Consider the following 27,372-nt stretch of genomic DNA (forward strand, 5'->3'; position numbering starts at 1 on the left):
ACCTATATTAAATCACACCATATTGAAAAGAATGTCGTTTGTTACTATGATGTGTAACAAAAATGAATTTTGATTTGTATTTCAGCAGCTAAAAAAATAAAATGCTGAATCTCCTGATTCTTCTTTCAAATCAGTTAGATACTCACTTAAGCCTTTAAAGGCTTTATAAAGATACTTTCTTAATTTTTGGTAGCTCTAAAGTCAGTAAAATTAGTGAAGGTTGAACTGTAGCTAAAATATGTAAAAACATCTTCTGAATTGCTAATTAAATTGGAGCAAAAGAAAATAAGTATAAACTTGATCTCAATTTAGGGAAACATTTTAAATGATTACTAGCCATAAAATCTAATGAATTCCAAGTGACTCTTCTAATTATTTTTTATTTGAATTTTATGCTGCAAATATTGCTTGAAATAAGTAATCCAAGTGAGTCCACAACCTTCAATTAATTTGGGGTCAGAAACTTAATGACTGGTATCTAAAATGAGTTTTGTAAACACAAATGTGTTGTTGATATGCAAACCCTTTTACATAAGTATTTTGAGTGCTGAGCTTTACAATTATTAATCAGGGAAGCATATTCTTATAGAACTAGACTTTGTTTATTGAATGTGACAGATAGAATTGATGTTGGGAAATAATTTCTTTCTAATGTTTTTTAGCGTTATCAGAGAGTAAAGTTGTATCTAATAGAGCCTGTTAGGACTGAAGGTATTCATAAGCGCTGAGTCTTTTTGTCTGAGGTAGTAGGTTTTATGAATGTAGGAGAAAACTCATCTTAATTCTTTAATAAACAATACAGATAGAACCAAGCCTCATGTAATTTGTAGGCCTTTGGCATTTTATTCCATTTTATTTTTTTGCCTGCATCATGTGACACGTGAGACCTTAGTTCCCTGATCAGGGATCGAACCTGCATCCCCTGCATTGGAACTGTGGAGTCTTAACCATTGGACCACCAGGAACTCCCTATTGGCATTTTAAATGAAGTGGCTTAACATTTCAATCACTAAAACTGAGGATATTGATGGCCTCAGATATTGATCAGATTGTTTCATGCTCCTTATAGGAAACCCAATAGAGATGAAGCTGATTCAAGTTCAGCAGGTTTTACAGTTATGTTCAAAATGAACTCGGGAAAGATGACAATTTTAATTGTAGAGCTTAACTGAGAATATAATATGGAAACAACAGGTAAACAAAAGAGTGGGAAAAATTACGTTCCTATTTCTTGGAGGGAGTCTGCAATATCAGTGTGGTTCTTTGAGATTCAAGATAATTGTGCATTTTACTTCATAATCTCTGACTTAACAATTTAGTTTGACCCTAGTGTTTTGATTTCCCAATATAACTATACCAACTACACTGAATTCATTACATGGCAATGTCTTCTGCTTTTTGTTTCCATATCCTTTTACACTATCAAGCCCCCAGATTCTTCTGTTAGCAAGTTTGATACAGTTTGGGAGCTCCTCACTTTGATATATATGACTATAACTTCACAGTTGTACTGACTGCCTTAAATTGAATGCAGAAATTTTTATGTGCATTTTTCTGGCAAGAGGGTTCTCTAGCTTTCATCAGATTCTCAAAGGGATGTATGACTTCTAAAAAGGTTAAGAATACCTGGTTGAGGGGAAGGAGGGGAAGAAGGGATAATTAGGGAGTTTGGGATGGACACTGCTTCCTCGATGGCTCAAAAGAATCCGCCTGCAGTGCAGCAGATGTGGGTTCAATCCCTGGGTTGGGAAGATCCCCTGGAGAAGGGCACGGTAACCCCACTCCAGTATTCTTGCCTGGAGAATCCCATGGGGAGAGGAGCCTAGCAGGCTGCAGTTCATGGAGTTGCGAAAAAGTCGGACATGGCTGAGTGACTGGAAATGCACACATATACACACTGCTATATTTTAAATGGATAACCAACAAGGACCTACTGTATAGGACAGGGAACTCCACCCAATGTTATGTGGCAGCCTGGATGGGAAGGGAGTTTGGGGGAGAATGGATACGTGTATATGTCTGGCTGAGTCCCTTTGCTGTCAATCTGAAACTATCACTACATTGTTCATTAGCTAAATTCCAATACAAAATAGAAAGTTTAATTAAAAGGAATCCCCAGTTGAGAGAAAAAAAATACTGAATCAATTATCAGCAGACACAGGTTCTCCAAAAGTAGAATACCACACTTTATAAATTTTTACATCCATTCTCCATTGTAGCCATTAAGAGGGCAGAAATCATCTCCATTTTACAGATGATCAAACACCAAGAGCTAGAACTACAACCAACACTAAATTTCTTGGATTCTGATCCTGAAAGAAAATGACTCATTTTCTTTCCGCCTCTACTCAAAAAACAGTGGGCCAAATGGAAGGTACTGTGACATTTTGACAATAATCCATTACTTGTAATACCCACCCACTGAAGCTGAAGCTCCAATACTTTGACCACCTGGTGCGAAGGGCCGACTCACTGGAAAAGACCCTGATGCTGGGAAAGACTGAGGGCAGGAGGAAAAGGGGGTGACAGAGGATGAGATGGTTGGGTGGCATCATCAACATAATGGACACAAATTTGAACAAACTCTGGAAGACAGTGGAGGACAGGGAAACCTGGCATGCTGCAGTCCGTGGGGTCACAAAGAGTCGGACACGACTTAGCAACTGAACATAAACACACACACACACCAAACCCTGTGCTTTTCTTTACATTGGTGGACGGGTGGGGTGATTTATTTTCTGGTTTCCCAGAACCTTCATTATCATCTCTGAATTATTTTTTGTTTTTAAACCAAAGCTTCAAAGATAAATGGGATTATTGACTCTTCAGATTGGTTTGAACCTTTTATGAGACCCCGTAACCTGTTTTACAGGCTTCCCTGGTAGCTCAGCTGGTGAAGAATCTGCCTGCTCTGCAGGAGGCCTGGGTTCAATCCCTAGGTCAGGAAGATCCCCTGGAGAAGGGATAGGCAACCCACTCCAGTATTCTTGGGCTTCCCTGGAGCCTCAGATGGTAAAGAATCCACCTGCAATGCGGGAGACCCCTTGGAGGAGGGCACAGCAACCCAGTCCAGTATTCTGGCCTGGAGAATCCCATGGACAGAGGAGCCTGGTGGGCTACCGTCCACGGGGTCACAAAGTCGGACATGACTGAGCAACTAAGCACAGCACAAGCACAAGCTGTTTTATAGCATGTAGACATTATAAAACCACCTTTTATTACTAAAACTTGGATTTGTTTCATTGCAGTTGAAGGGACATGACATTGGAAATCAGATTGGGTGGGGTTCTATAGGAATGACCCAGCTTTTTAAAAAAATATTTTTGTTTATTTATTTGGCTTCACCTGGTCCTAGTTGATGCATGCAGGATCTGCCATCTTTGTTGCAGCATGCAGGATCTTTGGCTGTGGCATGTGTGATCCAGTTCCCTGATCAGAGATAGAACCTGGGCCCCCAACATTGGGAGCATAGAGTCTTAGCCACTGGACCACCAGAGAAGTCCCAGAATGACCCAGGTTCTTAAACAGCATTCATCTCTTCCTATCTCTCCCACCAAGATTATAATTCTGCATGATCTCCTACTTCCACCCCATCATTGTCAGGAGTGGGCCATTATGTGCATTACTATCCTTAGGTGCACTGAGTTTGAAAAAGCTTGAGCCTATTAATCTCAAAGCTCCTTTCTAGCTCTTCTTACTGGAAGTTCAGGGTAAAAGCTACAAATGTTAACTTCCCAGCATACAATACTGGGGGGAACATTCGCTTGGTACTCCAAAGAACATAAGAGATCTCAAATATTAATACATAGCTTCTGGGTTGTTGGTCAAGAATTACTATGTTTTATTCGTTTTTTAAAAAAAATCATAGATCGCTATTACTTGGAGGCCCTCTGCCTGCCATACAAATTCCAGCCTTCTTGCCCTTCAGTCAGTGCACTACTGTTGATGACATGTAAGAACTTGTCACAGTTAGTAAAGCTGTATATTATTAATACATGAAGACAACTCCTAACTCTGATTCTGCTCAGCACTGTATCACCAGCCACAGTACCTGGTTCATAGTAGCTATTCAGTAAATATCCAATGGTATCTGAATAAACAGATGAATTTGGGGACAATAAGGACCTACAGCTACAAAGCTGTTCCATTGACTTTATCATATCCTACTTGCTAAATGCAGAAACAAAGAGGTGAGAAAAGTTACTGGAAATCTTTTTGGGCAGTGAGAAGTGAATGGTTAAGAAGTCAAGGCTGGTTGGGGATTTGGTTGGGATGACCCACCTAACTTTTAACTACCTGTAGCAAAATAAATCAGGTTGTACCCTATCTGAATGAGAATTATGCTGAAAGAATTTGGTTGAAGCTTAACCCATCTTCTAGAATATTTGGGTAATGACCTATCCACTACTTATCTTCTGATCCACTGATGAATAAGCAGGGGGAAAAAACTTTATTTCATTTCCTTATTGGGAATATCTTTAACATAGGAGCCCATTTTCCTACCCAAGTAAGATTTAGTGAACATAATTTTGCTATGAATCTGTAAAATGTCTCAGGATTCATCACAGACATAAATACATGGTATATTATGGATGTATTGATACTAATAGAAGATGAACAGCCTGGGATGAAACTTGCACTGACCCGGAGCGGCCTTACAAGTAGATGGAGTAGATAGATGGTAACCCACATGGTTTGATATGAGAGGGGCTGAGAAAGCTTCTTTTGCCAGGAATACTTCCCCTCTGGATTGTCCCAGTACTTGAAACTCCACCATTATTAATATCTTTGGACCAAAGAATTATTTTCAAGAGTCCTGTTAAAAGATAATTATTTCTAAGAGGGCTAGCTCCTTATCAGCTTGAATGACATCACTGGTTGATGAAAGATCATATTCACTGGACAGGAACAGGCCACAGAACAGCTACATTTGGAAAGGGTGGCAAGGAGAGAGATAGGTTGAGTAATAAATCCTGCCGGAGGGACGCAGACCTGAATGGGTCACAGAACCAGCAGGCACATGACAATTCCGGGTGTCTGGAAAATAAGATGCCAGAAGGCCAAGGGCACTGAAAACAGAGATCCAAAGATATCACTTCCGATTAACCTTACCTACTTCCCAACCTTGCCCAGCTAGGGTTTCTGCATGGGCAACATGTACTCTTATATCCTTAAAGCAGGACCATACCCTCCATTCCTGGCAAACTCACTATGTTGATTTCAAGTCAGCTCCCAGACTATCAAGATAATTTTGAGTCATACAGCAGAGTATCTATGCACCCCAGGATACATGATTTTATTAAATGTGCCTTCTGTGTTTTTATATAAATCACTAGTTTTTTTTTTTTTTTTACTTACTGATGTGATATCTTACATTGCATTTTTATTTATTTATTGCCAGCATTACTTAGCATTTGGGACCTCAGTTCCCTGACCAGGGATTGAACCCGCGTCCCCTGCATTGGAAGGGCAGAGTCTTAACCACTGGACCACCAGGGAAGTCCCAAATCACTAGTTCTTATTCTTAGATTCTGGGCATCTGCAATTTATCTAAAACTGGACATGACACTGTGTGTGTATAAGCATTTTTCTAAGGAGAGGGGTCCAGAGTTTTCAGCGTATTCTCAAAGTGATCCATAGCCTAGAAAAAGGTAAAAAACTACTAATCTAACTATCAACATTTTGATCAGAAGTAAAGTCGCTCAGTCGTGTCTGACTGTTTGAGACCCTATGGACTGTGGCCTGCCAGGCTCTTCTGTCCATGGAATTCTCCAGGCAAGAATACTGGAGTGGGTTGCCATGCCGTTCTCCAGGGGATCCTCCCATTTTGATCAGAGCAATACTAATAAGAACAGAACTCTAGGAAGTAGCTGAAATAGCTCAGTTGGGAGAGTATTAGACTGAAGAACAGAACTCTGTAAGACCACCAAGAGTCTCTGCCTTCCTGCTCAGCACCAATTCATCAAAAATTTGGGAGCAGTGTTGTTAACTATTATATACTATAAGTCTCTTGTAATTTGTCTCTATCATAAAAGTGGAAGGGAAGGTGAATTTCAGCTACTTTGGTATTCTGGTCATTAAAATTTTTACACTGCTGGTATTTGGTTTTTAAGCTCTAAATATTAGGTCATTCTAAAGACCTTCATCATTTTGCTTCCTGAACCCATCAGACACTATATGTCATAATATTATATTTAGTATGAACAGAATTACAGAATCTTCAAAAATCCCTGTGATTGGTTGAAAATTAACATATCAAAGAAAATACATAAGCAAAAACTTTTTATCTCTTCTCTCCATGACTCTGGACAAGTGTAATGTTAATTTCAATGTCTGTCTACCCTAAAACCTTCTGAGACTCTACCTCCATTAGTGTATAGGTATGATCTATATACAAAGAGTTTCTCAGTTTCCTCTACATGAAAACCTAGATGTCATAAGTTAAATATTCATTTCTTTATTTAAAAAGGCTTCACTTAGAAGGAAGTAAGACACACAAAAAAGTACACACCGTATGGTCCTTTTTTATATGAAGGTCAAGAGAAGACAAAGCTAATCTCTAATGATGAAAAACAAATCAATGGTTGCCTGGGTCCAGGATGATCGTGAGAGTGCACAAAGGGGCATAGAAAACATTTTGGGATGATGGAAATGCTCTGTTTAGATTACCATGGTGCTTTCATGAGTGTACTGCTGGCTCAGTGGCAAAGAACCTGCCTGCAATGCAGAAGCCACAGGAGTCACAGGTTTGATTCCTGGGCCGGGAAGATCCCCTGGAGGAGGAAATGGCAACCCACTCCAGTATTCTTGCCTGGGAAATCCCATGGACAGAGGAGCCTGGCTCTGTTCAGGGGGTGGCAAAGAATCAGACATGACTGAAGCAACTGAGCATGTATGCAGGCATTCGTGGGTGTACACATATGTCAAAACACATTGAAACACTTGAAATAGGTGCAGTTTATTATGCATAAGTTAAAAGTGATAAAATTATTCATAAAAGATTTATCTTAGGCTCATTAAAGTAAGATTTTTATTGAGTATTACTTAAAAGATTTAAAATCTGATTACACAAATGAAAAAGTCTACCTGTAAATTTATTCAAAGTGGGGTGTGGATAAATATAATCAATAGAAAAGCTTTTTAGCAGATGAAGAGGTGATATGAATGCATTTTAGTTAATAGCATTTACACAAGAATGATATCTCTTTGTTAATGTGAAATATCCCAACAGTAAAACAGTTAATGTGTTCAGATTATCTAAGATAGATCTTAAGTGTTCATTTAGTTTGGCCCTTCCAAAGTAGAGATAGCATCAGACAGTGCGACAACGTAATAGCTCATTCAAAGTTAAATTGTACATTACCTGTGATATCAACATTTTGTATTCATCGAAGGAAAGTTGTATTTGGAATTGTTTGCCTGTACATTATTTTGCATTTAAAAAGTTGATTTACTTTAAAATTTTGCTGTGCTCAGATATTGGATAGCAGAGTGGTTCCCTGGGAAATCTAATACGATAGATGAAGCATTAATTTTAAGACCTAGTTTTAAATGCTATGTACCAATTAACATGTACCCTTTCTTCTCTGGAATTTTAAGGAATTTTTTTCCCAATCTATGAGATAATGCTGGCGAATTCTTAATGATCAATGTGAAAATGAATAGGGAAGCTCTGATAACAGCAAATCCAAGAAATAATATTGAATCCAGTTAATGGCACCTTGTCATGTGTGCATGTGGAATGCCAAAGAGTAGTTAAAAATAGAGAAATAAGATTTCTGAAATAAGACACAGGTGTTGTGGCAAAACATCTTCAACTGAGTTCAAAATCACTTGTCATTAATTGTGTTTACAGGTTAGTAAAATTAAGTACTCTAGACTGGTAATACAGGAACCCTTGCATTTATTTAGTAGTTATCTTGATCTGTCTATTCTGGATTGATGGTAAGAGCTCCATGTTAGAAGAGGGTTGGCCAGAATGGAGGCAGGTAGTGGGAAATTACTTAGGTCAACTCAATTCCACATGCTACTGATGGGTTCCTTGGTGATGAACACTGTACTCAGGCCACTGGCCTATGGCTTAATCACCCCCTTCTCCTCATCACAAAGTGGCTCATTGACAGGCAAGGGCTTGGGCTCCTGCTGGGGCGCAGGCTCTGGCTCCAGGTGGATCTCGAGCTCAGATATGGGGACAAGCTCAGGCCCAGGGCGTGGCTCCACGGTAGGCTGCAAGGCAGGCTCAGGCTCAGGGTTAGGCTCATGATCTGGCCCCAGGGTGGTATCAGGCTCAGTCTCATGGGTGGAAGACGGAAAGGTGGCTTCGAGTTGGATGACATCTTCATGTGGCATTGTCTCACCCTCCGTTCTTTGGTTTATCTTTGTCATCGGTCTGTGGGAAGAAGGCCCAGGCAAGAACAAGTTAGGGTCTGATATCTCATGTGGAACCATAGGCTGTGTAGCCTCAGTGACCATAGGTCCCAAACCTCTGTGATTTCTGATAGTCTGACTCACTGTCAGACCATGGGTCTCCATTTAGGGTACAGAAAGGTTAGGTCTCAACAGTATAGTATACTGTCAAGAGAAATAAATCAGTGTTTAAGAGGCAGGAAAACTGATGTCAGGAGAAAAGTGTATAAAGATCTAACAGGATCATTGGGGGCCAAATCCACGGCTCCAGTGCCTCTCTAGCACCCACTCCATCTAGCACAATACTTAGCATTTGGTTGGTACCCAATACATAGTTGTGGGAGCACAGAAATGGAGGGAAGAACAAATGAACATGTGTGGTATACATTTGATGAGGAAGAATAGAGTGGCCAAGAACCTGGGCCGTCAGCAGTTTTGTGTCTATTGACCCCTTGTTCCATAAAAAATAATATTAAAAATTATATTTTATTTGCTGTTCATAGAAAGACAAGTAGATGAATATATTAAAACATTTTCTTAGCCCTAAAAGGACTGTTGTCACAGGTACAGGTAAATGAGTTGATATACATAAAATTGCTTAGAACAGAGTCTGGCACACAGTACCCAGTATGTGATAGCCATCACCATTCTTTCATGAAAGCATTGAGAGCGAGCAGAGAGATGGCCCTCTATCTTATGCTAAAAGGTGTGCTTAGGAAGAGTTGACTGAGAGAGATATCCCTGAGACATGTCTATTCAAGGAAAGACAGCAGAAGTAGGGTCTTACTCAAGTTCTGTGGTGGTTTTAGAATTCCTCTTCCTTTCCTTCCCCTTCGCCTTTACCTTACTCCTCACGAACCACACCACAGAGATGATAATGATGACACCTATCAGGGTCCCCACAAAGGCCCCAACAATGATTCCAATTCCTGGATCTGGAGGATACAAGCAGCTGGTTAGTAAAATGGAGCACAGTGTCTGTCCCCTCCCGTGCATCTGTGACCAGTGGGGAATATTCAGGGCATTCATATAGTGGGATAGTGCCTTGTATAGGCTGGGACCATGGAAAGCCTTAGAACTCTACATATATGAAGTATTATGTAAGCATTAGATATTAGGATGGTTGTCCATCATATCATTCTATAAATAAAGCACCAAAATCCCCACAGTCAGGAAGGGCTAACCAAGAATTCTAAGTAAGTGACTTGATTGGCAGGCACAGGATACTTAAGGATAAACTGTTAAAGTTATATGATCCACTTACATGGAGTAGTTAGGTCAATTTCACAGGAACTATTGCCAAGGATGTTAATAGCAGTACACTGGTAATAACCTTGTTCAAAACTGGTCAGGTTTCCAATAAACAAAATCCCGGTGGCTGGGTCTGTCAATATTAGGAAATAGTGTTTTGAAATCTTGTATGTGGGTACAGATCATGTGAATGGAGCAGACCATCCAATGCCCACCCACTTCCTCAGATTGGCCTCCCTTTCTGGAGACGGATCAACTAGACCCCTGAAGACTCCCATCTGGGACCATGCCTATTTTCTCCATACCCTCCACCTCCAAGCCAAAAATGGTCTTGACTTCTAGAAGTTGGGGAGAAGACCAGAGGACAATCATTTTGATGAAAGGCTGACATTCTTTGTACATTTCCCTCCCAGAAAAACAGAGGGCTGAGCTCTAAGGACGAGCAGCCAGTCATATATACATGCTGTCAACCAAGCCCACACACCAGGCCTTGCCAGGCTCAGCAAAGATATATACTTACTGAAGTTTTCTTTCACTGGGACGATGTTTCTTCCTTCAAGTTTATACCAGTAGTACACAGGGGAAGGTGTTCCAAGCACCGAAAGGCAAGTAAGAGATATAGGATGGCCAGTTTCTGGTATTCCTTGGATGCTGCAGAAGGGCTTAGAAGGTTTGACTGTAAGGGCGATGACAAAGAGTAAGAAATCACGCATGATGAATGGTAGTCTGTACCACTTCCTCACTCTCATTTTGGAGACTATGTACACTTTTTTTAATGTTAAAAAAAAAAACTTGTTTTGACAGTTTTCTAGTTGTACCACCAGATGGGAGTAGAGCACTTCAGGTGCAAAGACCTCTCTCGTCACTGGGCCATTAATAGTCTAGTAGCATCTCTTCCATCTGACTCTTCCCCAGATTCATAACCATGAATTTCCACATTGTGCCTTAAAATATACCATTATTAAAACAGTCAAATGTAAGCAAACATTAAACTAGGAACAGAGGTTATATTTTGGAAGCATGGTTTTAAAGGAAGAGAACATTAAACACTTTGAGATAGCCACTTTTTCCCCCCCAAAATTGTCTTATTAATGCCATATTTTTCTTTTCCTTTGTGAGTTATTTTTTGGCATTAATTCTCCTGGTGGTGACACACAATGGAAGGTTTGAATTTGCCCGTGTCCCTCACTGGGAGAGGAAACCCATTGCGAGGGAGGGGTGTGCCACAAGGCACTGAAATCTTGTTTCATCCTTCATGCCACAAGCATTTACTTGAGTGCCTCCTGTGTGCCCAGCACTGAACTAGGCACCAGAAATTCAAAAGTGCCTCTGACACAGTTTTGAAATGGGGTGAGGGGAGTGGTAAGAGATTAGGCTAGAGAGCAATGGAGACCAGAGCTTCAGAGGCTTTGTGTTTCACGTATTTTGTACTGAGAGCAGCAGGTCCACAGAAGGAATTTAAGTAGGTGTGGGGAAGCACAATGATCATTCTAACTGAACTGCTCTGACTCCGGGAGTGTATGAGGCAAAGGAGAGGAGGAAACAGAGTCCTCCTGTTTGTGGCAGGAGGAAGAGGGTGGGCTCAGTGATGACTCCCAGGTTTCTGATTTGGACAGCTGGGTGCACCATCTTGCCACCCCCTGAGATAAATCAAGGAGAGGAACAGGTGTTTGGGGAAGGAGTGAGGAGGAGAAAGGGGCAAAGATGAGGTCAGTTTGGGATAGGCTGAGTTTCTATGCTTACAGTTATGTTCCTGTGGCAAGCTGAAAATCTGATTCTTGCCACTCGTCTTACTGCTCACAGCTTGACATGCAGATAAGGATCTGAATCGATACTTTCCCATTCACCTGCCTTATATTAATTTGGATATAAGACACTCCAAAGGCATAGATTCTCTCCCTTAGGCTTAGGCTGTAAGTGCTCCGGAATGCCCAGCTCTCTGACTCTTACTTGGGAGGCAGCAGTTAAGAGCACAGATCTGAGTCCACACTGAACACTGGGTCTGCAGCTTTACACCAGATGTATTTAGGCAAGTAACCTAACATAGCCAAGCCTCAGTTAATTCATCTGTAAAATGTGCACAAGAAATTATCTGACCTCCAGCTAATCCAAATATATTGTGTTTATACAAATAAAATCATGTATATAGTATCTTACACGTGGAATTGCTATTGCCCACAGGCAGGAGTAAACACTGCTGCCACATTTCTGACCTTGCAACTGACAACCTTCCAGTCTCGGACACTAACCCACTATACATATGAGCAGAAAAACAGATACAGCTATAGCTGTTTGAAAACTTCACCATCCCGTCTTTTTTAAAGTTATAGTATACTTGATTTCCAATATTGTGTTATAGTTTTGGGTACACAACATAGTAATTCAGTACTTTTGCAGATTTTTATTTCATTATAGGTTATTACAACATAATGAGTATAAATTCCCTCTGTTATACAGTATATCCCTATTGCATATCTATTTTATATATAGTATTTTGAAGCTGTTAATCCAGTACCCCTAATCTGTCCCTCCCCCTTCACTCTTCCCTTTGATAGCCACTAGTTTGTTTTCTATGTCTGTGAGTCTGTTTTGCATATATATTCATTTGTACTATTTTTCAGATTCCATGTATAAGTGAGATACAGTATTTGTCTTTCTCTGTTGGACTTATTTCACTAAGCATAATATCCTCTAGGTCTGTCCACATTGCTGGAACCAGCAGTATTTCACTCTTTTATGGCTCAGTAATATTCCATTGTATATATGTACCATATCTTCTTAAACCAATTGCCTGTTGTACAATCCCTTCTTTTAAACAGGTATCTTTTAATTAAAAGGAGTATTTTTCTGTTTAGCTCTTTATTCTCTCTTTCCTGGTATTGATTCATCAGCTGGGGACAACTCTTTGGATTTGCCTACCCTAAATAAACTAGGCTATTTAACCAGAAATCCAACTATCACTAGATTTAGATACTGCCTTTTTAAAAACATGGTGAATTTTATAGCTTTTACAGTGGAACAGAATAATTTGAACAGAAAATTAAATGGGGGTGTTTCATCACAAAGCCAGACCCCAGGACTTGAACTAATTATGGACCAAAACCTGGAATGACTTGCATTCATTTCTTGAGCCCAGAATCAAACCCAGATATTTTTCTGAACACATTTTTCTCCTTTCATTTTTATTAACCAAACACTCAGTGAATCACTTTGAACCAAATCCCAAACCCATACACTTTCTAAAACTACTGATTCAGGATTGAATTGACATTTCATCCAGTTAGTCCCCGACAGAACTTGGATTTTTACTGGCAAAGCCACGGATCTACCATTTAGCTTTATTGCTTTCAACAGAATTGTGGTGGGAAGAAGAGGCTCACCTCAGAAAATAAATGAAAATGCTTCAGTGTGTTCTCAAACCTTCCTAAATTCATCATTTTCTTTTTACGTGCCAAATTGCAGAAGGAAGATGATGTTCATTCCAAATGCATACAAAATAATTATTCAAATTTCTGCTGGGTATTTTTCAGAGATTCATTTTCCAAGGCTGTCATACCTAATGGAAGTCTTTCAGATGAATGATCATGCAAACCACCTTGTCCTTTGCACATTGCTGCGTCCTTCACCTAAACCGCACCCTGCTACCTCAGCCCCTCTTCTGCCTGACATGCTCTTACATATCCTTCAACATTCACTGCAGAAGTCACTTTCTCCAGGAAGCCTTCTCCAGTCCCCCCTGTGATCTCCCAGCTCACCTCTCCTCCCTCCACTATAAGCTTATGTGATACATCTGCCTCCACCACTATATACTTAGAACTTTAGGAGGGCTCGGAGCCTATCTTTTACATCTTTCCATCTCCACTGCCTACCACAGTGACTGAACATCTGTTCAGTGTGTGCCAAATGAATATATTCATGAATGAGTGAGTGCATGGGGTTTGTGTCTACAACTGGGTTACGAAAGTTTCTGAAAGATGCATTGCTAAGAAGAGCAATATTTAAGGAAATGTCAATACCTCTCTCTTTTGGTCTCCCTTACATGCTTGCCGGGGCTTCCCAGGTGGTACTAGTGGTAAAGAACATGCCTGCTAATGCAGGAGATGTAAGAGTTGTGGGTTTGTTCCCTGGCTTGGGAAGATCCCCTGGAGGAGAGCAGCATAACCCACTCCAGTATTCTTGTCTGGAGAATCCCATGGAGAGGAGCCTGGTGAGCTACAGGCCATAGGGTCACAAAGAATCAGACATGACTGAAGTGACTTAGCATGCACACGCTTGCCCCCACCATGCCCCACCCCTCAGTCAGGGCAGACAGAACAGGCACTCATATGCAATAGAATTTGAGAACTGACAACAGCCTCTGCAATTTTTAGAGAAAATTATCTATCTCAAAATTTCCAGAAAGCATAAATTTGTAGAACATCTTTGCTCTTAGCCTAATTAATTAAAGTGGAATTTTGAGAATTCCCAAACAAATCCAGTCTTCCATCTCTTACCTTGCCTGGATACTGGAGGCTTAAGGAAAAGTCATGACTCTTGGGAAAGAAAAACTTAGAGGGGAAATGACCCTGAACTTCTTATGGAAGTTCATTAGGAATTCTCTGAACTTTAAGAATATTAACCACCCTGTCTACCTTTACCTCAGGGCTAATTCCAAACTCAGAAAAAAGAGGCTTGGCTTCTTTAGGTTGTTTCTGGTCAGAAGGACAACCCAGAGCCAGGGAGTAACAAAAACAGTAGAGGACTAATCCCTTAAATTCTTTGAACACTGAATCTCCAATATATCATTTGATTCTCATAATAATATGACGGGGCAGGAATTACAACCCCATCTCAAAATGGCCAGAGAGAGGTGAACAGACTAGCACTGAGGTCAGTGAGTAGCAAAGTAAGAGCTAAAACCCAAGCTGATGGGCTAGCATCTATTCCACATCATTTAGTTCCCATGTATATGGCTAGTCTTCCAACCTGGAACATCAACTCTCCCAGGAAAGGGTTTATGTATACGTGTCTTGTTGTCCCCTGTACCCCCAAAGCCTAGCACAGGATGCTGCAAAAATAAGAACATGATGGAGTTACCTTGCTCCTATAAATCCGATCTTGATTACCTTTTCCTCTTTTCCAGGTGGGTAGATGCAGTAGCAAGCCTCACAGTAAAGAGTTGGTTCTTTGTTGGCATCACTTGGGCAGCAAGCTCAGACAATACTGGACAGTCCTCCTCCGTGTGCACCTTGTTACCAATTGAGGCTTTTCCAAGCTACTCAATTATTGTCATTGGTTTGATCTAGTTCCTTTTTTTCCCGGGATGGATGTACATAGCTCAAGAGCAGCCATGGCTAGACCAGTTCCACTTGAGGTTACTTAGAAGTGGGAGAGCCCTTAGCTCAACTGGTTAATGGGTGAAGGTTGACAGCCCTTGCCTCCCTCCCGTCCATACATGTGAAGGCCTGCAGACAGGACTCGCTAAGCAATACAGACAGGGGCAAAACTCCCACTGTCCTCTCAGACAGAGATTAGAAGGAGCCCTAAAAATCACCAATATTGTGAACTTCCCCAAAGAGCACAAACCATGCCTCTATCATGGCTCCTGACCCGAAGCAGGCACTTAATAAACACTGCATAAATGAACCACTCCAAATTCATTTGAAGAGCGGATATGACTTGCTCCATGTCACATAATGAATATTTGTGTATAAACAAATGAATCAACTCTAGTCCTCTTTCCAAATAGCATTAATATTTTAGAAAAGGACCTTTCTGCCTTTATTTCAAAGAATAATTTAACAGTGGGAATTGTGGCTGGCTTAGGAGAGGTCACAAGTTGACAGCTGTCTCCCCCAAGTAGGACTGGCTTCAATTGGAGGTTCTCACTGAAAGAGTTGCTAGTGATCATTTAGTGAGACTGTGGGTTGTCCTGTCTGTTCTCACTGCATCCTTCAGAGATAGGGACCCAGGAGGTTTGGTCATCTATTGCTATCTGTCATGGTGGCAGCTCTGTTTGGTTTGACAACTGTTTCAACATGTTTTGTGAGTGATTTTTCAGTGTTACTCTATGAGTTGGATTGGTTGTGTGTCTCTTGTTTTCCTGGTAATAAAAGAAGTAGGGAGGATATTCACCCCTGGGACTTAATTGGCACCATAAGTCACTCAATGTCCTCATTCAATGTCCTAAATTGAGAACAAGAAGAGAAAAAGCAGAAAATAAAATGTCCATACCTAACACGCTGACGCTGATGGTGCCTTGATTTTTGCCGAAAAAGTCAGGGGGGTTGTTAACATCACAGACGTAGATGCCACTGTCTTCTGGCTGCATATGCGAGATGGTGATGGATGCGTTACCTGAAGTGTTGGACCCTACGATGCGATCTTTAAATTTTCCGATGGCTGTAGCTTGTCCACCTTCAGAATAGTAAATCTAGGACAGAAAATGACATAAATGAGAACTGGACAATGTCTGAGGCTAGGATAAACTACTTAGAAGTTGTCTCTATCCAATGTTTCCTTCTTTGATGATCACTAGAGTCCCCCCACCCCTCCCAGCCCTGGTAAGACCCCTGTGGCAAAGATTTCTCAGTGGGACACTGTAGGTGTCTCTCAAGGCTGTACACAGTTGTGGCCTCATTTGTGCTCAAAGCAGTTCTATGATATCATCAGAGTACAAAGGTATGCCTGTCTTGTAGACAGTAGGCAGCCAGAGCTGACAGGATTCAACTCCTAAGCTTAGGCTAGGAGACCAAGATACTCCCCTGATGAGTCTACCTGAAAGAAACTCATTGTTTAGGACACAAATGTCTGATGCAGAAACGAAACCATCATTTTATTCTACTTTATAAACTTTCTTTGCCTTGAGTTAATCCAGTGGGCTTATCTAGAATATCTGATTCCTCTAAAAGAATATTCATGCTCCTTTTGAACATGCATATTCTTTTGGATAAGCAAAACTGAGTTCATTCTGTTTGCTAGAAGAATAACATTTCAGAGCAGAGAAGCTCCTGAGAAACCACGTGGCCCCATCCCCGCACAGTGGTGGTATGAGGATGAAGCAAAGTCACTTAGTCAAGGGCCTAGGAAGTGCTTGGCCAACAGTAGCTACTACCTTTCTTCTCACATGGCAGGAGGAAGAACTGGAATTATTAATGCTTTCAGATAAAGGCAGGCACTCAAGTACAGAGACTAATGACCCACCCAAAGTCATAAAGATTTATATATTATTATTGTAATTAACTAGATTTAAGAAATATCTTGATTCTAGTCCCATCTGTATTATAGAACATGGATATTAAATCATAATGGTAACCATGGGAGCAGCAAAGCATGATGTAAAAAGCCCTGGTCTAGGAGTAAGAAGACCTGGGCTTTAGCCACACTGGGTCTCTGATTATGACATGGGAGAAGTAGCCTCTGGTCAAGTCTCCATGGCAACCTGCTTTGCAGTAAGAAAAAAAGTCATTTAATCTCTTCAACCTTTAGTTTCCATATCTGAACAAAGAACCAGAGCAGTGTTCTCTAAAGTATGATATGTATTCTCCTAGTATAAGCACATAAGTTGATTTTAGGTGGTAAATAATTGAAAACTTAAAAATCTAATGTGTATTAGAGACATATCTAACACATCAAATCTGTGAATTCATGGATGTTATTACTTACAGTGAAACTAAGGCAGATGTTTTTAAGACTTTTAAAAACCAAGTCAGGGAATTATTTGGCAGTCCAGTGGTTAGAACTCAGTACTTTTAACTGCTGAGTGGCCCAGGATCAATTCCTGGTCAGGGAACTAAGATCTTGCAAACTTCACAGTGTGGCCCCCCCCAAAATGTCAATATAGGAAACATTAAACAGTTACTAGTGCTGGTAATACACAAATATGACAAAAAATCATGAAGATGAGACATGAATAGACTAAAGCTTAGGAATTACTGGACTAGGTGATCCTGGAGGTCCCTTCATAATACACAGTCTATGTACACACTTTGTTAGTTTGATATAAATGTCTGTAATTCCAGTGATTGTTTTGCATTATTCAATAAGCTGGGATCGCCCTAGTCCACTGGCACTTAATATTTAATAAAATCTACTAGAAGAGACTTATGGTTCATTTAATTCACTCTTCTCACTTTATAGAAGAGATTGAAGCCTAGAGAGGTTTAAAAAAAGACACACAAAGTTAACAGCTGAGTCGGGTCTAGAACCCAGTTCTTCAATTTCCTTGTCCAGCATTCTTTACATTAACAGGCTAATGAGACAGGGAAGGCAATCAGCAAACCAAAAGATATTGTCTACATAAATTCAAATGTATTCTCTTTCAGGGAAAAAGCCAGTAAGTTTTTAAACTAAAGCAGAAAGGGAGAGTCTAATGGAAAATTCAAAGAAAAGAGTATCTTTAAGGAGAAAGCAACTTGTCTCTCTCCTGTGGTTCTCTAACATCAACTAGGTTTCTTTCGTGCCCTAAAAGAGCCATTTATAAATCAATTCGTCCATTCATACCTACTGAAATCATAAACTTTTGCCCCAGAGGGGTCTTGTTTGACTTACAAACTGGTAAGCCAGTGTAACCTAAGGTATTCAAGTGGGGCAGGAGGAAGTTCAACTTGTCAAAGGTCTATTTCCTTTAAGTGAGTTGACATACAAGATATCCGGCTTTCCATTTTACTGGTCAGCCTGGCCTTATTTACTTTCTAATTAACAATCTGTGGCCCTGTAGACTCTTACCTGGAATGCAGCCTGTGGTCTATCAAGGAAGCCCTTTGCAGCTTAGGTACCTGCCCCTTTCCCCTCCTCCCAGGAAGACTGGGGGGTTGGTCAGCCTGTTTTATATTGAGGCTTGATGACATCACAATGAGAAACATCAGTCCCGCCTACAGCCTGCAGTAAGTCCCAGAAGATCTAGGGGAAAGGACTTTATTTCTACAGAGAATAGGGGGCCAAGAGAGTGTGTTTTAGGTCAAGACTAGGACATGAAAAGAAGCCACACTGTAAAAGTTTCATGGTTGGCCATGTATCAATGAGTAAATAAGTCATGAGGCCCTAGACTTGTAACTTCCCTGAAAAAAAGGACCTTCACCAACCCTTCGATCCTAGCTCCTCATGCTGTAGCCTAATATATTCTGCCCTCCCACAAATAATACTGAAGCTGTCTGGAATGGAAGCAGAGGTAAAGAGGTGTAACAATGGACACCTAAAAGGGAAAGGCCCTGGCCTCAGGGTGCTGTGTGAGAAGGAAAGTCTCCAGGGCTAGCCAGTGGCCAGACACATAGGTGAAGGGGCTTTCTGTTAGGGGAAGTCCACACTGTCATATCATCCTTGTGAAGAAAGAAAATGAAATGCTTTCCTGAAACCACTTATCTAATTACCCAGGAAGGAACCACGACTTGGTTCCATTTTCCACAAAAGAATAATTCTTTTAAAAATCAAAGTTGAACGATGGCCAAAGCCTGGCTCATGATCCTGTGAGGCTTGTACACTTTTCAAGGAAAGTATATTGTCAACTTAGAGATCAAACAAATTGAGGTCCAGGAAAAGCCATGGCTGTTCAACAGGCCACATCCTTTGGGGGTGATGATGGGGGGTGGCAAATCTGCCCTAAGAAAACCCATCCATGCGTTCCCTTAAGTGGCACTTGTTCATTTTTTGTCCACTTGCCTTTTGTGGCTGTGTTCACGGGAGAATGCCCTACTTTCCCCCCAGGGTCCTCTCTGCCTGCCCCATGGTGATTGTTAGAGGTTGATTATGGAGACATAACAGCACATTAGTTATCAGACTCTCAAAGAGATAACTCAGCTCATGGTTGCCAAGGCAGAGGAGCTTTAAGGAACCAGCTGGATACTGGAAATATGGGAACTAGCTGGGAGGGGCTGGTCGGTAGTGGTAAGATCATGGAGGATAGTAGGGACTGTGGTGAACTGCAGAGCCAAAAACAAGGCTTTCAAACTGCGCAAATAAACAAAATACTGGGCTGGCCAACCAACATCCATCCACTGGCCAAATAGGGCCCAGAGGCTGCTAGTCTGCAACCTCTGATTCATCCTCTTCTACTACAGGAAAGGACACAGAGGCCCCATAAGAGGAAGTGATCATCCCAATGTCACACACTTGGTAGTCAGACCTAGAATCCAGACCTCCCAAGTCCCTTGAATCCATGAACATGGCACTCACACGCCTGCCTTGGACCAGGAAGATGACTTCCAGGCCACCCTACCCTCTTGGGGCCATTCCATCGCCTTCTCCAGCCCAAGCCTTCTCCTTCCAGTCGCTGCTTTTCATTGGCATGACGTTTCCCATGCCGAGTGGGTTCACCACATGATGCCTTCAATGGATGCCAGTTGCAATAACAGCCTTTCTCTTCCTCCTGTGCCAAGTTCCTATTCACATAAGGCTGTGCAGCTGGGAGCCAGATTTGTCCAAAAAGATTTTTCCCCTCAGCTTTGTGACACTGCTCTCTAACTAGAAGATGGAATATGAACAAGAAGGATTGAAAGAATTCAGTCTGTTTTCTGTTTGAGTCTGAGTCTGAGCTAATAAATGCCTTTAGCCTCCAGAGCTGCTTTTGTGGGTTCCTTTTGGAAATGTGCAAGTCCATAGCAAACGACCCATTCTTTCCCTTCCAGCTTTTTCCTTTCCTGCTCTGCTCATAAAGGCACTAGCCATGGGAGAAGAGGAATGTAGAGTAATGATGGTCTCAAGCCTAGAATTTTCTCTAGACTATTTAAGGAGGCTGGGATTGCTCCTGGAAGGAATATAACACCAAAAGGAAGGCTTGCCTGTTCCAAACCACTCCCTTCCCAGCCTTCCATGTGCCTGAGACACCCACCAATTGAACTGTTTCTGTAAGTCACAGAAGGTTTCTGCTTAAATGGTGTTTTGTGAGAGAGAACAAAGTAAACGGTCACCAGTCCTTAACACCTTAGCATTACATTAATTTATCAGATTTAGCAAGACTAAACATCTGAAGAAATGGGACACTGAAAAGAAAAAATTTGATTGGGAGGGGTCCTGGGAAGGGAAGAAGCTGGAGTATTTCTCAATGGGAGCCACCCTGGCATTTGGGGCAGACAATTCTTTCCTGTGTGGGTCTCACCTACATATCGCAAGACATTAAGCCCCTCTAGACACCATCCACTCTGCTCTTGTTGCCACTGGCTTACCATTCCCTCTTCACACGCTGACCCCAACAGTTTATGTCAGAACTATTGAAGGGGAATAGTTCATGGGGAAAAAGTTCTTACAGAAACTGGCTGTGACTCCTCCTTATGGAAGAATGTCCACTGAATGGAGAGCTTGTTCACTGAGGCCACAGTGGTGGTGTAGGTGCAGATGAGAGTGACATCAGAGCCAACAGTCACATTCACAAAACTGTCTGGGATGGTCACTTGCACTCCATTAACTTGACCTGAAAAGATAATCATCAAAAAACAATGGTACACCTTCACATTCTAGTGACATTTTTTCATTACAAAGCACTTTCAATGACATCTTATTTGAGGAATCCAAGGTGAGGAGGAGAATGTAGGATGAACCATGTTGAAAGTCAAGCAAGCAACTGGCATGGGGTAGGAGAATTTCTAACAAATTACAGTGTGAAGATCTTCAACTTCTATGTGGTGGTGAGTTAACAATACTGAACTAAGAATTTCTTCTGTGTGAGTATGGCCTGACCCGGAAGTTCTTAAAGTGTTGTCCAGGGACCCAAAAAGTCCATGACTATTGAGAACAACCAATTCAGTTGGCCCAGGGCTGAGGAAGTTCCTTGGATGTGGCACATTCAGGTTTAAAACCAGGTAAGTCTTGAGCAAGTGATGCTGGTTTTGCTAGGATTTTCAGTGCTTAAACCAGGAAAGTCCCAAGAAAACTAAATGAGTTGGTTATCCTAGCCCTAAGACCATTTTAGGGAGGCTACAAGATCCGCAGTGGTAAAGAATCCGCTTGCCAATGCAGGAGATGCAGGTTTGACCCCTGGGTTGGGAAGATCCCCTGAAGGAGGAAATGACAACCCACTACACTGTTTCTTCCTGGAAAATTCCATGGACAGAGAAGTCTGGCAGGCTACAGTCCATGGGGTCGCAAAGTCAGACACAAATGAGGAACTTAGCACAGACACAAGATCAAAATTATGTTCATAATATTTTTGTACTGTCTTTGTCTGGTTTTTGTATCAGGTTAATACTAGTCTCAAAAACAAGTTTGAAATGTTCCCTCCTCTTCTTCTATTCTTTGGCAAAAATTGTATAAAATTGTTAATTATGTTTTAAACATTTGGTAGAATTATACAGTGAAAGTATCTAAGCATGGAGATTTATTTTTCAGAAGGTATTTAAATTATGAATTCAATTTCCTTAATGATTATACAGATAGTCAGACAATACATCTTATATTGGGTGAGTTTTAGTACTTTGATGTTTTTGAGGAATTGATCCATTTCTTCTAAGTCATCAAATATGTGAATGAAGTTGTTCATAGTATTCCCTTATTGTATTTTTAATGACTGCAGGATATATAGTGATATCCCATATTTCATTTCTGATATTGACAATTTGTGTCTTATCTCTTTTTATTTTTACCAATCTTGTTAGAGGTTTATCAACTTTTTTCAAAAAAATAGACTTTATTTCATTTAATTTTCTCTATAGTTTTCCTATTTAAATTCCATTGATTTCAGCTCTTGATTGTTTCCTTCCTTCTGCTTGTTTTAGGTTTATTTTATTCTTTTTTTTTCTAGTTCCTTGATGTAAAATTTTCAATCATTCACTTGAGACTTTTCTTCATTTCAAATCTAAGCATTTAATGTTATAAACTTCTCTCTCAGCACTGCTTTAGCTGCATGTTACATTTGTCTGTGTGTTAGATTTCAATTTTCACTCAGTTCTGTATATATTTTAAAAATTTCCTTTGAGACTTTCTCATTGATCCACAGATTATTTAGAAGTGTGCTGTATAATTTTCAAGTATTTAGAGACTGTCCTGTTGTCTTTCTGTTCCTGGTTTGTAGTTTGTTTCCACTGCACTCAGAAAATAAACTGTTTAATTTCAAATTTTTTTAAGTTGCTAAGGTCTGTTATATGGCCATACCTATGGTCAATCTTGCTAAATGTTCTGTGGGTGCTTGGGTAAAAAAGTGCATTCTGCTCTTTTGGGGTAGAGTGTTGTATACAAAGAGTGTGTGTGCATGAGTGCCAAGTCACTTCAATTGTGTCTGACTCTTTGAGATCCTGTGGACTGTAGCCCACCAGGCTCCCCTGTCCATGGGATTCTCCAGGCAAGAAGAGTGGAGTGGGTTGCCATGCCATCCTCCAGGGGATCTTCCCTACCCAGGGATCAAACCCACATCTCTTATGTCTCCTGTTCTGGCAAGTGGGTTCTTTACCACAAGCACCGCCTGGGAAGCCCATCTATACAAAGAGATGTACTTTGAGAATAGCATTGAAACAATACATGTATATTACCATATGTAAGATAGATGACCAGTGCACATTCTATGCATGAAGCAGGGTACCCAAAGCTGGTGCTCTGGGACAATCTGGAGGGATGGGGTGGGCAGGGAGGAGGGAGGGGGATTCAGGATGGTGGGAACACATGTACACCCATGGCTGATTCATGTAGATGTATGGCAAAAGCCACCACAATATTGTAAAGTAATTAGCCTCCAATTAAAATTAATTAATTAATTTAAAAAATCACTATGAATACTCACCAAGACAGACCACATTCTGGGCCATAAAGCAAACCTTAACAATTTTAAAAGAACAGAAATCAAACACTGTCTGCTCTCAGACCACAATGAAAATGAAGTAGAAATCAATAACAGAAAAGATTACTTGAAAGTCCCAAAATACCAGGAGATTAAACAACATGCTTCTAAATAACATATGGGTCAAAGAAGAAATCACAGGAGAAGTTTTAAAATATTTTTAACTAGATGAAAATTAAAATACAACTTATCAAAATTTATGGTATTCCGCCAAAACAGTGCTTAGAGGAAGATTTACAACACTGAATGTGAAAGCTCTAAAATCAATCATCTGAGCTTGTTCCTTAGGAAACTAGAAAAAGAAGAGTAAACAATAAGGTCCTACTGTATAGCACTAGAGCTATACCAGTGATACTGGTTTATCACTCAGTATCCAGTGATAAACCATAATGGAAAAGAATATGAAAAAGAATATATATTCTAATTGAATAACTTTGCTGTACAGCAGAAATTAATGCATTGTAAATCAACTATATTTCCATAAAATCAAAAAAAATTAAGAGTATATTAAATTTAAAGTAAGCAGAAGAAAAGAAATAATGAAAATTAGAGTAGAAATCAATGAAACTGAAAACAGGAAATAAATAGACAAAACCAATGAAACCAAAACTGGTTATCTGAAAAGATAAAGAAAATTGATAAGGCTCTAGTTAGGCTAACTAAGAAAAAAATACAAAGGATATAATTACTAATAAAAAAGGGGCCATCACTGCAAATACCATGGACATTAAAAGGGTAATAAAAGAACACCAGGAACAAATCTATGCCCACAAATTTGATAACCTAGATGAAATGGACCAATTTTGAAAGACACAATCTGCCAAAACTCACACAAAAAGTAGACAATTGGAACAGGCCTATGTCTATTCTATATCTATGAAAGAAATTGAATTAATAATTAAAAACCTTTCAAAATAGAAAGCACCAGGTTCAGATGGGTTCACTGGTGAATTCTATCAAATATTTAAGGAAGAAACTATATCAACTGTCTACAATCTCCCTTAGAAAACAGAACAAAGGGAATGCTTCCTAACTCATCCTAAGATGCCAACATCACCCTAATACTAAAACCAGAAAAAGATATTACAAGAAAACTATAGACCAATATGTCTTATGAATACAGATGCAAAAATCCTCAACAAAATATTAGCAAATCAAGTCCAACAATGAGTAAAAAGGATTTCTATACCAAGACCAAGTGTGATTTATCCCAAGCATGCAAGTCCGGTTCAACACTTGAAAATCAATTCATTATCACAGCAATAGGCTAAAGAAAAAAAATCACATGATGATATCAATATATGCAGAGAAAGCATTTGACAAGGTCTAACATGTATTCATGATAAAGACTTCAATAAATTAAGAATAGAGAACTTCTTCAATTTGATGTAGAACAGCTACAAAATTCCCACAGCTAATATCATACATAATGGTGAAAAACTAGAAGCTTTCCTACTAAGATCAGGAACAAGGCAAGGATATCCCCTCTCATCACTCCTTTTCAGTCTTATACTGGAAGTCCTAGCTGATGCAATAAGACACAAAAAGGAAATAAAAGGTATATGGATTGTGAGAAATGACAGATGACATGCTGCCTATGCAGAAAATCCAAAAGAATCAGCAAAAAACTCCTGGAACTAGTAAGTGATTATAAGAAAGCTTCAACATACGAGGTTAATGTACAAAACTTTATTGCTTTCCTGTATACTAGCAATGAACAAGTAGAATTTGAAATTAAAAACACAACGGGATAAATCAGGAGCTTGGGATGAACATACACACACTACTGTACATAAGACAGGTAACCAACAAGGACCTTCTGTATAGCACAGGGAACTCTACTCAATATTCTGGGATAATCTATATGAGAAAATAATCTGAAAACAGAATGAATATATGTGTATTTGTAACTGAATCACTTTGCCATACACCTGAAACTAACACAACATTGTAAATCAACTGTGCTCCAATAAAATTAAAATAAAAGAACACACAACCATTTATATAAAATACACAAAATTTAAATGAAATACTTAAGTCTAACAAAATATGTACAAGATCTACATGAAGAAAACTAAAAAACTCTGATGGAAGAAATGAAAGAAGAATTAATAAATAGAGAGGTATTTCAGGTCTAAGGATAGGAAGACAATATTGTCAAAATGTCAGTTCTTCCCAACTTGATCTATAGACTCAGTGTAATCCCAATCAAAATTCCAGCAAGTTATCATGTGGACATCAACTAAGTTACTCCAAAGTTTATATGGTGAGACAAAAGACCCAGAATAATTAACACAAAATACTAAAGGAGAAGAACAAAGTTGGAGGACTGATATTACCAACTTAAAGACTTCAGCTACAGTAATCAAGACCATGTAGTACTGATGAAGGAATAGACAAATAGATCAATGGACTGGAATAGAGAGGCTAGAAACAGACTCACATAAATATAGTCAACTGATCTTTGATAAAGGAGCAAAAGAAATACAATGGAGGAAAGAAAATCTCAACAAATGGTGCTGGAACAATGGATGTCCATGGGCAAAATAATAATAATCTATACATAGATCTTACACATTTCACAAAATTATCTCAAAACAGATCACAGATCTAAATGTAAAAAGCAAAACTAAAAAACTCCTCAAACATAGACAGCATTGGAGAAAATCTAGATGACCTTGGGTTTGATGACGACTTTAGATACAACACCAAAGGCATGATCCATGAAAGAAAAAGTTGACAAACTGAACTTCATTAAACTGAAACTGCTCTGTGAAAGACACTGTCAAGAGAACTCTTAAAACTCAGTAATAAGCAGACAACTGGATTTTAAAAATGGACTAAGTACCATCAAGAGACATCTCACCAAAGGTAATATATAGATGACATATGAAAAGATGTTCCACATTGTATGTCATCAGGGAAATGCTAATTAAAACAACACTACAGGGGGTACGTCCCTGGCAGTCCAGTGGTTAAGACTCCAGGAGTGTAATGCATGGGGTGCAGGTTGGATCCTTGGTCAGGGAACTAAGATCCCACATGCCACATGGCACAGCCAAAAAAAAATTTTTTTTTAAATTTAAAAAATTCACAACACACAATGCTGATGAGGATGTGGAGCAACAGAAACTCTCATTTGTTGCTGGTGGAAAGGCAAAATGGTACAGCCACTTTGAGACAGTTTGGTGATTTCTTACAAAACTAAACATACTCTGACCATACTATCCAGCAATTGTGTTCCTAGATATTTAACCAAAGAAGTTGAAAACATATGTCCACACAAAAAATCTGCACAGAGATGTTTACAGAAGATTTATTTATAACTGCTATAACTTGGAAGCAACCAAGATATCCTTCAGTAGGTGAATGGATTAAAAAACTGTGGTACATCCAGACAATGCAATGTTACTCAGTGCTGAAAATCAATGAGTTATCAAGCCATGAAAAGACATGGAGAAATCTTAAATGCATATTCTTAAGCTAAAGAAGTCAATCTGAAAAGGCTACACACTGTGTGATTCCAACTTAAATGACATTCTGGAAAAGCCAAAACTATGGAGACAGTAAACAGATCAATGGTTGTAAGGTGCTGGTATAGAGGAAGGCATCAACAGGTAGAGCAAAAGGGATTTTTAGGACAGTGAAAATACTCTGTACAATAATATAATGGTGAATATATGTGATTATACATTAGTCAAAACCTATAGACATTTTGTCTATTATGTTAGGAAACTCCTATTTTAAATCTTTCATTTTAGCAGACAGTCCATTTTATTTATGTTTTGTACACAGGTCTCAGCCTACTTTGTGGGCTGCATTTATACTGCTAGTTTAATTTTCGGTCTTTGTGGTATTGTTTTGGTCTGTTTGGTTATCTGGAGTCAGCAGGGCTTCTGTACATTGCTGACCCTGTTGCCTGAGTGGGTGGAAGCATTTCCCCAGGTCAGGCTGCTGGGTGTCTCTCGGTGGGGGAT

The 27,372-nt window shown here is 39.8% G+C and overlaps 1 protein-coding gene and 1 non-coding gene across 2 annotated transcripts in view; both read right to left on the reverse strand.

Annotated features, from left to right (window-relative positions):
- Positions 1–5,426: 5,426 nt before the first annotated feature.
- On the reverse strand, positions 5,427–5,499 carry TRNAG-UCC (transfer RNA glycine (anticodon UCC)). The gene has a single exon. It is a non-coding gene; the product is annotated as a tRNA-Gly (tRNA).
- Positions 5,500–6,937: 1,438 nt separating this feature from the next.
- VSIG1 (V-set and immunoglobulin domain containing 1) overlaps positions 6,938–27,372 on the reverse strand; it is a 28,165-nt gene continuing 7,730 nt past the window's right edge. Inside the window, exons 2-7 of the mRNA XM_081565875.1 lie at positions 20,877–21,040; positions 15,871–16,069; positions 10,178–10,333; positions 9,671–9,790; positions 9,194–9,341; positions 6,938–8,389 (exon numbers count right to left, since the gene is read on the reverse strand). Coding sequence (XP_081422001.1) covers positions 8,074–8,389; positions 9,194–9,341; positions 9,671–9,790; positions 10,178–10,333; positions 15,871–16,069; positions 20,877–21,040 — 1,103 coding nt within the window. The 3' untranslated portion in view covers positions 6,938–8,073. The remainder of the gene's footprint in view (positions 8,390–9,193; positions 9,342–9,670; positions 9,791–10,177; positions 10,334–15,870; positions 16,070–20,876; positions 21,041–27,372) is intronic.

Source organism: Giraffa tippelskirchi, chromosome X (genome assembly GCF_054371585.1).
Source record: "Giraffa tippelskirchi isolate mGirTip1 chromosome X, T2T-mGirTip1v1.2.pri, whole genome shotgun sequence".
Classification (NCBI taxonomy): Eukaryota; Metazoa; Chordata; class Mammalia; order Artiodactyla; family Giraffidae; genus Giraffa; species Giraffa tippelskirchi.